The sequence below is a fragment of the Cebus imitator genome, unplaced genomic scaffold, assembly GCF_001604975.1.
Source record: "Cebus imitator isolate Cc_AM_T3 unplaced genomic scaffold, Cebus_imitator-1.0 Scaffold18, whole genome shotgun sequence".
NCBI classification, from domain to species: Eukaryota; Metazoa; Chordata; class Mammalia; order Primates; family Cebidae; genus Cebus; species Cebus imitator.
In genome coordinates, this window is record NW_016107333.1 from 18,928,688 (window position 1) to 18,941,789 (window position 13,102).

General features: G+C 40.6%; 1 protein-coding gene across 1 annotated transcript in view; it reads left to right on the forward strand.

Moving 5' to 3' along the window:
- UTP20 (UTP20 small subunit processome component) overlaps positions 1-13,102 on the forward strand; it is a 118,542-nt gene that overhangs the window by 101,106 nt on the left and 4,334 nt on the right. The window contains exons 53-60 of the mRNA XM_017516584.2: positions 403-472; positions 573-755; positions 1,492-1,623; positions 2,319-2,451; positions 8,455-8,642; positions 10,187-10,258; positions 11,636-11,908; positions 12,139-12,265. Of these exons, the coding sequence (XP_017372073.1) occupies positions 403-472; positions 573-755; positions 1,492-1,623; positions 2,319-2,451; positions 8,455-8,642; positions 10,187-10,258; positions 11,636-11,908; positions 12,139-12,265 (1,178 nt within the window). The remainder of the gene's footprint in view (positions 1-402; positions 473-572; positions 756-1,491; positions 1,624-2,318; positions 2,452-8,454; positions 8,643-10,186; positions 10,259-11,635; positions 11,909-12,138; positions 12,266-13,102) is intronic.

Sequence of the window (13,102 nt, forward strand, 5' to 3'; positions counted from 1 at the left end):
TTTTTTTTTTTTTGAGATGGAGTCTTGCTCTGTCACCCAGGCTGGAGTGCAGTGGCGTAATCTCAGCTTACTGCAACCTCCGCCTCCCGGGTTCAAGCGATTCTCAGAGCCTCAGCCTCCCGATTAGCTGGGACTACAGGCGCACGCCACCACACCTGGCTAATTTTTTGTATTTTTAGTAGAGATGGGGTTCACCATGTTGGCCAGGATGGTCTTGATCTTCTGACCTCGTGATCTATCCACCTTGGCCTCCCAGAGTGCTGAGATTACAGGCGTGAGCCACTGTGCCCAGACTTCATTTTTTTAAGAAGTCAATTGACACTTTGATACAAGTTTAAATTTTAAATAATTATTGGTAAATTTAGAAGATACTAACAAATTCACCTAATATCCTTGCCCTAGTTATGAACACGAGACCGGGAGAGAGTCCACCTTGGAGATGATTGCCTATCTCTTTGACATGTTCCCTCAGGTACTGTGACCCCAAAGATAAGCCCCAGCACCCCTGGAAGTCCTCGGAGCATCTGTAGAAACTCCATTCTGAATGCTCACAAGTGCCTCTTCTGTTTTAGGGGCTGCTCCATGAGAACTGCGGAATGTTCTTTATCCCTCTTTGTCTAATGACAGTCAATGATGACTCTGCCATGTGCAAAAAGATGGCATCCATGACAATCAAGTCCCTACTTAGTAAAATCAGCCTCGAGAAAAAAGATTGGCTGTTTGACATGGTTACCACTTGGTTTGGAGCAAAAAAGGTTTGCATTGCTTTTAGTCACAGTTCAGTGACAAGTCTTAGCTTTGAGGGTTCATAGTTTAAGTAAGAACATATGTTAAACACTGTTGAATTGTTTTTTTTCCCAAATAGTGTTATTTCTGTCTGATAATGCAAATAGTGTATTCTTAAAGTTTCCCAAAGTGTAAGAAGTTATAAAAAGTAATATAAAAATCACCTGTATTTCTACTGCATTATGTTAGGAAAGTATTCCACGACGTGAATGTATCATAATTTACGTGACCAGCTCCTAATGATGAATACTTTTGTTTCCAATTTTGCATATTCGATTTCTAAAATGTAGCTTTTATCCTTTTATCCACTTGGTGCCTCTGCCACCATCATCATTGGCCTATCTTTGTGAAACGTAAACAACATATGCCCTGTGTTCATGAGTAACGTGTTGCATACCCACTTAATGGGGGATGGGCTTGAGACTTCTTCCCATTTCCTTTTAATTTAAAATGGAAAAAAAATATTAAAGTACTCAGTAGGTAATAGTAATCCCACTTTTTAAAACATTATTCTTGAGTATGGAGATTTCCCCGCATTTTTTATATTGGCCAGCAGAGCTCCATCATTTACTGACTTCCGGCATCAGAAAGAAAGGTTTATTGTCTCTGAATGTTGAGGACAAAATAATGGCTACCTTAATTTTACAGTTTCGGAAAAGGCCTCCCAAGTTCTCTTGACATTGTCTTGTGGTTTATATTTGGTAGCGCTTAAATAGACAGCTTGCTGCCCTGATCTGTGGCTTATTTGTGGAAAGTGAAGGAGTTGATTTTGAGAAAAGACTTGGAACTGTCCTTCCTACGATTGAAAAGGAAATTGATCCTGAACACTTTAAAGATGTAAGTAATTGGCTAGGGAATAAAACTTTTCTAACTTATAGCTTTACTTGAGGTGATGTAGCTAACAGATTAGATATTAGCTTATAGGTCAAATATTTATATTTATGTCTATATCTATTTATAGTTAATTGATTAAATATTTGTGTTCAAAAAATAACCTTTATCATAAGAGCAAAAAGTCAGTGTAGTTGGAACTTTTTAAAATTAGAGTTATAGCCAAGCATGATAGTGCATGCCTGTAGTTCTGCCTTGATAGGAGGCTGAAGCAGGAGGATCATGCCACTATACTCCAGCCTGGCTAATGGAGCAAGACCCTGACCCAAAAAAAAGCGGGGGGTGGGAGGATTAAAGTTAAAGTAAGTTATCTTCAGGGTATATGAAGATCAAAGGTTCCCAACACAGGTGATTTTGCTCCCCCACCGCCTGCCCCCCCGGGTGACATTTGGCAATGTCTGGAAACATTTTTGGTTGTCACAACTGGAGGGTGGAGGTGCTACTGGCATCTAGAGCACAGACAGGCAGAGATGCTAGTAACATCCTACAGTGCGCATGGCAGCCCCCACAGCAAAGGATCGTCAGGCCCACAATGTCAGGAGTGCAGGTTCAGAAACGGGTGGATTTACATGCTGGAGTAAAAATGTCCATCAGATACTTTCATATTGTTGTGTTCATTGACACATCTATCTTGTTTTTAGATCATGGAAGAAACTGAAGAAAAAGCTGCCGATCGCCTTCTGTTTAGTTTTCTTACACTGATAACTAAACTTATCAAGGAATGTAATATTATTCACTTTACTAGACCTGCTGAGACTTTGAGTAAAATCTGGAGTAAGTATTTTTTTCAAATTTTACTTTAAGTTCTGGGGCACATGTGCTGATCTTGCAGGATTGTTACATAGGTACACACATGACATGGTGGTTTGCTGCGTCCATCCCCCCATCACGTACATTAGGTATTTCTCCTAATGTTATCCCTCCCCAATCTCCCCACCCCCTGCTGTCCCACCCCTAGCCTCCCACTCCCCAACAGACCCCAGTGTGTGATATGCCCCTTCCTGTGTCCATGTGCTCTCACTGTTCAGCACCCACTTATGAGTAAGAATATGCGGTGTTTGGTTTTCTGTTCTTGTGTCAGTTTGCTGAGAATGATGGTTTCCAGGTTCATCCACATCCCTGCAAAGAACATGAACTCCTCCTTTTTCATGGCTACATAGTATTCCATGGTGTATATGTGCCGTATTCTTTTTATCCAGTCTATCATTGATGGGCGTTTGTGTTGGTTCCAAGTCTTTGTTATTGTAAACAGTGCCACAATGAACATGTGTCTTTATAATAGATTGATTTATAATTCTTTGGGTATATACCCAGTAATGAGATGGCTGGGTCAAATGGTATTTCTATTTCTAGATCCTTGAGGAATCGCCACACTGTCTTCCACAATGGTTGAACTAATTTATACTCCCAGCAACAGTGTAAAAGCATTCCTATTTCTCCACATCCTCTCTAGCATCTGTTGTCTCCAGATTTTTTAATGATTGTCATTCTAACTGGCATGAGAGCTCATTGTGGTTTTGATTTGCATTTCTCTAATGACCAGTGATGACAAGAATTTTTTCAAATGTTTGTTGGCCGCATAAATATCTTCTTTTGAAAAGTGTTTTTTCATATCTTTTGCCTACTTTTTGATGGGGCTATTTTTTTCTTGTATATTTGTTTTAGTTCTTTGTAGATTCTGGATATTAGCTCTTTGTCAGATGGGTAGATTGCAAAAATTTTTCCCTATTCTGTTGGTTGCCGGTTCACTCTAATGATTGTTTCTTTTGCTGTACAGAAGCTCTTAAGTTTAATTAGATCCCATTTGTCTATTTTGACTTTTGTTGTCATTGCTTTTGGTGTTTTAGTCACGAAGTCCTTGCCTATGCCTATGTCCTGAATAGTATTGCCTAGATTTTCTTCTAGGGTTTTTATGGTGTTAGGTCTTACATTTAAATCTTTAATCCATATGGAGTTAATTTTTGTTTAAGGTGTAAGGAAGGGGTCTAGTTTCAGTTTTCTGCACATGGCTAGCCAGTTTTCCCAACACCATTATTAAACAGGAAATCCTTTCCCCATTGCTTGTTTTTGTCCTGTTTGTCAAAGACCAAATGGTTGTAGATGTGTGTGCATTACTTCCGAGGCCTCTGTTCTGTTCCATTGGTCTATATCTCTGTTTTGGTACTGGTACCATGCTGTTTTGATTGCTGTAGCCTTGCAGTATATTTTGAAGTCAGGTAGTGTGATACCTCCAGCTTTCTTCTTTTTGCTTAGGATTGTCTTGGCTATGCTGGCTCTCTTTTGGTTCCATATGAAGTTTAAGGTGGTTTTTTCCAGTTCTGTGAAGAAAGTCAATGGCAGTTTGATGGGGATACCATTGAATCTACAAATTACTTTGGGCAATGTGGCCATTTTCACAATATTGATTCTTCCTAACCATGAACATGGAATATTTTTCCATCTGTTTGTGTCCTCTCTTACTTCCTTGAGCAGTGGTTTATAGTTCTCCATGAAGATATCCATGATGAACATCGATGCAAAAATCTTCAATAAAGTACTGGCAAACTGAATGCAATAGCACATCAAAAAGCTTATCCATCATGATCAAGTAGGCTTCATCCTGGGGGTGCAAGGCTGGTTCAACATACACAAATCTATAAACGTAATCCATCACATAAACAGAACCAAAAACAAAAACCACATGATTATCTCAATAGATGCAGAGAAGGCCTTCGACAAAATTCAACAGCCCTTTATGCTAAAAACTCTTTTTTTTTTTTTGAGACGGAGTTTCACTCTTGTTACCCAGGCTGGAGTGCAATGGCACGATCTCGGCTCACCACAACCTCCGCCTCCTGGGTTCAGGCAATTCTCCTGCCTCAGCCTCCTGAGTAGCTGGGATTACAGGCACGCGCCACCATGCCCAGCTAATTTTTTGTAGCTTTAGTAGAGACGGGGTTTCACCGTGTTGACCAGGATGGTCTCGATCTCTTGACCTCGTGATCCACCTGCCTCGGCCTCCCAAAGTGCTGGGATTACAGGCTTGAGCCACCGCGCCCGGCTTATGCTAAAAACTCTTAATAAACTAGGTATCAATGGAACGTATCTCAAAATAATAAAAGCTATTTATGACAGACCCACAGCCAGTATTATACTGAATGGGCAAAAACTGGAAGCATTCCCTTTGAAAACTGGCCCTAGACAAGGGTGCCCCCTCTCACCATTCCTATTCAACGTAGTATTGGAAGTTCTAGCCAGAGCAATCAGGCAAGAAAAAGAAATAAAGGGTATTCATTTAGGAAAAGAGGAAGTCAAATTGTCTCTATTTGTAGTCATCGTGATTGTATATTCAGAAGACCCCATTGTCTCAGCCCAAAATCTCCTTAAGATGATAAGCAACTTTAGCAAAGTCTCAGGATATAAAATCAATGTGCAAAAATGATGAGCATTCCTATACACCAATAACAGACAGAGAGCCAAATCATGAGCAAACTCCCATTCACGATTGCTACAAAGAGAATAAAATACCTAGGAATACAGCTAACAAAGGACGTGAAGAACCTCTTTTTTATTTAAATCTAAAAACAAACATATTTGTTGTCATAGAATTACTGAAAGCAGATTTGAGAAATTCAAATATGAATACTTCAGAAAGTATACAATGTCAGGAAAAGAGTCCATGAGAAAAAAACTTAAAAGGTTCTATCAGAATGATTACAGTAAAAATGTTCCCTTCTGAGAAAAAAAACATGTTTATGATTTCGTAAGTAATACCTTTCATTTATAAAAGAAAGAATATTAATTCTGGAGAAATAAAAGGAAGGGAAAAATTCTCAAAGTCCTATTTGGTACTTGGTAATTTCACATATGTGCCTCTTGTTTTCTATTTATTTTCCCCCAGGTACAATTGATAGGTAAAAACTGTGTATACTTATGGTCTACAATGTGTTGTTTTGATGTATGTACATGTGGTCTAGTCTTTCTTTTTGTTAAATAGGCTTTTTTTGAGACGTTGCTTAGTTCCATGTAAACTTTGATATACTGTTTGTACCTAAGTAAGCGTATTACTATCTATAACACACCTCGTAGATATCCTTTGAAATAGCTATGTAGTAGTCCATTTTATATATATATGCCATTATTTACTAAATGATTTCGCAATCTGTCATACAATCGTGCATCACTTAACAAGAGATACATTCTGAGAAATACATTGTTATGCGATTTTGTTGTTTGAACTTCATAAGAGTATACTTAGACAAATCTAGATGGTATAGCCTATTACACACCTAGACTATATGGTTCAGCCTATTGCTAAAAACCTGTACAGCATGTACTGTACTTAATAGGCATTTATAACACAGTGGTATTTGTGTATCTAAACGTAGCCAAACATAGAAAGGGTACAGTAAAAATACAGTGTGTGTGTGTGTGTGTGTGTGTATATATATATATATATATTTCTTTTTTTTAATCAGTAGTGCCAAACTCTTTTATAGTCTTACAGGACCACTTTTTTTTTTTTTTTTTTTTTTTTTGAGATGGAGTCTTACTTTGTCGCCCAGGCTGGCGTGCAATGGCACAATCTCGGCTCACTGCAACCTCCACCTCCTGAATTCAAGCAATTCTTCCGCCTCAGCCTCCCAAGTAGCTGGGATTACACGTGCGCGTCAACATGCCCTGCTAATTTTTGTCTTTTTGTAGAGAGACAGAGTTTCACCATGTTGGTCAGGCTGATCTTGAACTCCTGACAGGTGATCTGCCCACCTCGGCCTCCCAGAGTGCTGGGATTACAGGCATGAGCCACTACGCCTGGCCACGACTACTACTTCTGTGGTCTGTTAACTGAAATAAAGTATTCACCTGGTTTAAGAGCCAGAACTCAGATTTTGTGAGAAATAACAAGGCTACTCTATGACCTACTCAGGTGTAGCTTCAATGCAACATGATCAGATTATTACAAAGATTCATATAGATCAAAAGTAAAAATATGTCCATGAAATACAGCAGCAAAGACTAAAACTGACATATGACATGAGTAATCCATTCTGTTTCCCAACTCCCACATTATAAAACTTTCATCTTTTTTTTCCCCTTTACACAGTGAGAAAGGGGAAGTTTGGGGCTCAATGAAGTGGTGGTCACTGGAGAGGGGTCATGCTCAAGGTCAAGGTTTTTCAAAGATAATTTTTAGACCATTAGTGTAGTCAGACTTTTAATTTGCTTATTTATTTAGCATGTCCATTTTCATTAATGTTTAATTTCTTTATCAGCATTGGAAAATAAGACTAATACTGTCTGTCCTGCCTCCTAAGAACCTTGCTGATGATTAAATGAGATCCTGTTCGTGAAAATGTTAGGATCCAGGCTGGGCATGATGGCTCACTCTTGCTATCTTAGCACTTTGGGAGGCTGAGGCTTGCAGATCACTTGAGCTCAGGAGTTTGAGACCAGTGTGAGCAACATGGTGAAATGAAACCCCATCTCCACAAAAAATACTTTCTCAGTATGGTGTATGGAGAATGACCATGTAGCCAAATGCTGAAGAATTAAGAGTTTGGAGGTCAGATGAAGCAGGACCCAGGACTGGCTCTTCCTGTTATAGCTTAGCATGTCACATAGCCTCTCTGGAACTTGTTTCCTCATCTGTAAGCTGGAAATTATAATTCCAACCTCACAGAATTGTGAAGTCTAAATGAGATAATACATGTAACACACTTAGCCCTTGGCATATAGAAAGCCTTCAGTAAGTAAATGATAGCTTTACAGGCAGCTACTTGGAGCCACCAATTCTACTAATTAGAAACAAGCCTGTACCTATATACGTACTTACATTACTCACTTTAGAAAATGTAGCTGTTGGCTGGTGTGGTGGCTCACGCCTGTAATCCCAGCACTTTGGGAGGCTGAGGCAAGTGGATCACTTGAAGCCAGGAGTTCGAGACCAGCCTGGCCAACATGATGAAACCCCATCTCTACTGAAAATACAAAAATTATCTGGGTGTGGTGGCGTGCACCTGTAGACCCAACTGCTACAGAGGCTGAGGCAGAAGGATTGTTTGAGCCTGGGAGGCAGAGGTTGTAGTGAGCCGAGGGTTCACCACTGCATTCCAGCCTAGGCAACAGGAGTGAAACCTTGTCTCAAAAAAAAAAAGGAAAGAAAATGTAACTGTTAATGCCACCTTACCTCCCTTGAATCTGAACCTAGTTCTTATGGAACTGGTCTGTTTGAGGGCTTCTTTGTACCCCATTAGAGTCATTTAATCACTCTAGGAGTTGGTTTTCTAGCTGTTTCCAGTGCCTCTCCTACTTCACTCCTCCCTAGCAACTGTGAGCTTCTGGGAAGCAAGGACTATTTGTCTTTTTCTAAATTGATACATAATTATACCTATTTATGGAGTATCTATGATATTTTGATACATATATACAATGTCTAATGATCCAATTGGGGTAACTAGAATATCCTTCACTTCAAACTTTTGTTCTTTCTTTGTTTTGGGAACATTTCAAATCTTGCAGCTATTTTGAAACGTGCAATACATCAGTGTTAACCGTAGTCACCCTACTGTGCTAACACTAAACTTACTCCTTCTATCTAATTCTAATTCTGTTTTTATACACATTAACCAACCTCTCTTCATCCCCTGTCCCCACTTCCCAGCCACTGGCCTATTTTGTTCATCTTTGGTTCCCCACTCCAAACACGTAATACTGTGTAAATGCTTAACTTAGTCATATTTACCTCTAAACAATCAGGAAGGCCGTGTGACATCTGAGAATGCTTTTTGGTTCCGTTAGGTCATGTGCACTCTCACCTGAGACATCCACACAACTGGGTATGGCTCACAGCAGCCCAGATTTTTGGATTACTCTTTGCCTCTTGCCAGCCAGAGGAACTTATTCAAAAATGGAATACCAAAAAGACTAAAAAGAAACTCCCAGAACCTGTAGCAATCAGGTTCCTAACCAGTGACCTTGACCAAAAGGTAAGGTTTCTCTAAAACCTCTGTCTTCCTTCGTAACTATAAGATGTTCCTTCTGGTTCATGTAACTATCTTGGGGCCAGCCCTTGGGACAAATTCTTCCAGCCAACAACCTATACAGGTGAATCAACAGCCATGTTAGTCACTGGAGAGGGGTCACTCTCCACTTTTTTCCAAGATAATTTTTAGACCATTAGTGTAGTCAGACTTCTAATTTGCTTATTTAGCATGTCCATCTTCCATTATATATTTAAGTTCTGTTTTTTTTTTGAGACAGAGTCCCACTCTGTCACCCAGGCTGGAGTGCAATGGCACAATCTCGGCTCACTGCAACCTCTGCTTCCTGGGTTCAAGGGATTCTGAGTAGCTGGGATTAAAGGCTCGTACCACCATGCCCAGCCAATGTTTAAGTTCTTTATCAGCATTGGAAAATAAGGTTGATACTGTCTGTTCTGCCTCCTTATAACCTTGTTGATGATGTAAATGAGATCACGGTCATGAAAACTTCAGGGTCCAGGCCACACATGGTGGCTCACGCCCGTCATCCCAGCACTTTGGGAGGCTGAGGCAAGCAGATTGCTTGAGCTTAGCAATTCAAGACTAGCCTGGGCAATGGGGTGAAAACCTATCTCTACAAAAAATACAAAAATTAGCTGGGCTTGGTGGGGCATGCCTGTAGTCCTAGCTACTTAGGAGACTTGACATAGGAGGATCACCTGAGCCCAGGGAGGTCAAGGCTACAGTGAGCTGTCGTCATCCCGCTGCACTCCAGCCTGGGCAAGACTTGAGATCCTATCTCAAACAAAGAAATAAAGAAAAGAAAAGAAAATGTTAGGGGCCATGATATATGTCTCTGGCTTCTTAGAGCCTAGCACAATGTCTTACTCATAGTGGAACCCCATAAATATTGAATGAGTGGAGGGCAGAAGGGAAGAAAGGAAGAAGAAAAACATATTGGATTGTTGCAAAGTGCTCTATTAGTAATGCAGAGGGTTGGTTGGGCATGGTGCCTTACGCCTGTAATCTCAGCACTTTGGGAGGCTGAGGTGGGTGAATCACCTGAGGTCATGAGTTTGAGACCAGCCTGGCCAACATGGTGAAGCCCCATATCTACTAAAAATACAAAAAATTAGCCAGATGTGATTGTGGGTGCCTGTAATCTCAGCTACTTGGGAGGCTGAGGCAGGAGAATTCCATGAACCCGGGAGGCAGAAGTTGCAGTGAGTCGAGATCACTCCATTGCACTCCAGCCTGGGCCACAGAGTGAGAGTCTGTCTAAAAAAAAAAAGAAAGAAAAATGTAGAGGATTATTACCTGTTTCTCACCAGAATGTGAAAGTGTCCCATTTCTTTGAGATGAAATGCTTAGGGGAGGTAGAAAGTAGCAGTTACTCAGTTTCTGGTCATGAACCTTTTCTCTCCAAATCTATACAGGTGGTCATTCAGAGCAAATCTAGTACATTAGTTGTATTATGGTTATTATATTTAGTTTTTAAAAATCCGAAATGTTCTGTGTTTTGTCTACCAATGTCTATTTTCTTTTCACAGATGAAAAGTATCTCTCTCGCCTCTTGCCATCAATTGCATTCCAAATTCTTGGATCAGTCTCTAGGAGAACAGGTAAGAACTGTAGTTCTCCCAGCTTAAAAGAAGGGGCTGACTGGGTGCAATGGCTTATGCCTGTGATCCTAGCTCTTTGGGAGGCCAAGGCAGCCAGATCACCTGAGGTCAGGAGTTCGAGATGAGCCTGCCCAACATGATGAAACCCCATCTCTACTAAAACAAAAAAATTAGCCAGGCTTGGTGGCAGGCACCTGTAATCCCAGCTACTTGGGAGGCAGAGGCAGGGAGAATTGCTCCAAGCAGGGAGGCGAAGGTTACATGAACGCCCACTGCACTCCAGCCTAGGCAACAGAGTAAGACTCCATCTCAAAAGAAACAGAAGTGGCCTATTCTATCAACAGTGTAGGATGGAGTCTCACTCTGATGCCTAGGCTGGAGTGCAATGGGCGCTCACGTAGAATGGCTGAAGGAAGTTAATGGAGGTGGGGTGAAAGCTGTCATTAAAAATGTAAAATGGGGCTGGCGTGGTGGCTTGCACCTGTAATCCCAGCACTTTGGGAGGCTAAGATAGGCAGATCTCTTGAGGCCAGGAGTTCAAGACCAGCCTGGCCAACATAGTGAAATCCTGTCTGTACTAAAAATGCAAAAATAAGCTGAGCATGATGGCCTGTAGTCCCAGCTGCTGGGGTACCTGAGGCATGAGAATTGCTTGAACCCAGTAGGCAGAGGTTTCAGTGAGCCAAGATCACACCACTGCACTCCAGCCTAGGCAACAAAGTGAGACTCTGTCTCAAAAAATACGAAACCAAACAAAAAATGTAAATGGAGGACCTGGAAGGAAAATGTTTACTTATTCTATATGACTTTAAAGGGTAGAACTAGCACAGATTGATCAAAGTTATGTGGAAATGGGTTTGGATGCACTATGAGGAAGAAATTAAGAATGATCTAGGCTGAGTGCGGTGGCTCACGCCTATAATCCCAGCAGTTTGGGAGGCCGAGGCAGGCAGATCATCTAAGGCCAGAAGTTGGAGACCAGCCCAGCCAACATGATGAAACCCCGTCTCTAATAAAAATACAAAAATTAGCCGGGCATGGTGGTGTGTGCCTGTAATCCCAGCTACTCAGGAGGCTGAGACACAAGAATCACTTAAACCTGGGAGAGGGGGTTGCAGTGAACCAAGATCACACTACTGCCCTCAGCCTGGGTGACAGATTGAGACTCATCTTTAAAAAATAAATAAATAAAAAGAATGATGTAAAAATGAAATGAAGCCATCATCGTTTAATAGTTATTATAGTTGTTAAATAGTTGCAATACCTAGTTTGCTTTTGTTTTCTAATTGCAGAATACCTATTTCAGCTTATGCTCTACTAAGCCTTATTTATTTCAAAATCAAAGTTCAATTTCTTCCCCCACCCCCTTTTTTAAAGGTTGTTAAGAATTTGCTGTTTGTAGCCAAAGTATTGTATTTACTGGAACCTTATTGTGAGAATAAGCAAAGTAAGATAAAAGGAGACCTGGAAGGACAAGAAGCTTTGGGAGATGGCGTGGCCTGTGCAGATGAGAAAGCTGAGTCTGACAGAGAAGAGAAGGAAGAGGTGAAGGAAGAGCCCAGCAGGCCGGCCACGCTGCTGTGGTTGATCCAGAAGCTGTCCTGGATCGCAAAACTGGAAGCTGCTTATTCGCCTAGAAACCTCTTAAAGGTGTGATGAATGCACAGAGTGACTGAGAGTAGTCATTTCTCTTTAAAAAGTATTTTAATGGTATTAGTGATCCTTCTAAGTCCCTAGTAACTTTGTCTTTGAACCCCAAGCTACAGCAGTAACATCTGTCCCAAAATAGACTGAGCCCTGTTTTCTAAAGTAATGCTGTGTCTATGATTAAGTGCTAAAGAGAAATATTTCAAATGAAAAAAATCCTCTGTACTTTTCAGAGAACATGCATCTTTAAGTTCCTTGGTGCTATAGCAATGGATCTGGGGATAGACAAGGTAAAGCCGTATCTCCCAGTGATCATAGCTCCTTTGTTTCGAGAACTGAACAGCACCTATTCAGAGCAAGGTAATCCTGCGTCCTCTCTTCTCCTGAATATTTGCACATGAGGATTCCTAACTTCTCTCTTGAATGTTTCCTTCTTCCTTTCTGTCCTCCCTCCCTGTCAGAGATGTATTTTTATTTATATATGTACATTTTTTAAATTATATATTTATATTTATATGTGTTTATATTTGTTTATATACATATATACACACACATAAATTTTTTTAAAAAATAGAGACAAATCATGGTCTCACTATGTTATTCCAGGCTGGTCTTGGTCTCAAACTCCTGGCCTCTAACAATCTTCCAACCTCAGCCTCCCAAAGTGTTGAGACTACAGAAGTGAGCTACTGTACCCAGCCAGAGTTTATTTTAAAAAAGATAACTTTTGAGATATCAGGATAATTAAACAAATAGGCATATTTGTATTATATTTGATTGCCCTCTTCCATATGCTTTCTGCTGTCCCAGAAAGAGTATTTCTCATGTAAAAGATGACGCTTTATCCTCAACGTAGATTAAATATTCAAAGAAAACTATGGTTCAGGATGGGTTTAAACCTCATAGTGCAATGAATAATAATGCACAATAAAATGTCATTACAGTATCATCTTAAAAATTATGGGCTGAGTATAATGACTCATGCCTGTAATCCCAGAACTTTGAGAAGCCAGGGTGGGAGGATCACTTGAGCCCAGAAGTTCAAGACCAGCCTGGGAAACATAGAAAAACCCCATCTCTACAAAAAATACAAAAATTAGCAGGTTGTGGTAGTGCACAAATCACAGCTACTCAGGAGGCAGAGGTGGGAGGATCACTTGAGCCTGTGAGGTCGAAGCTGCAGTGAGCCGTGACTGC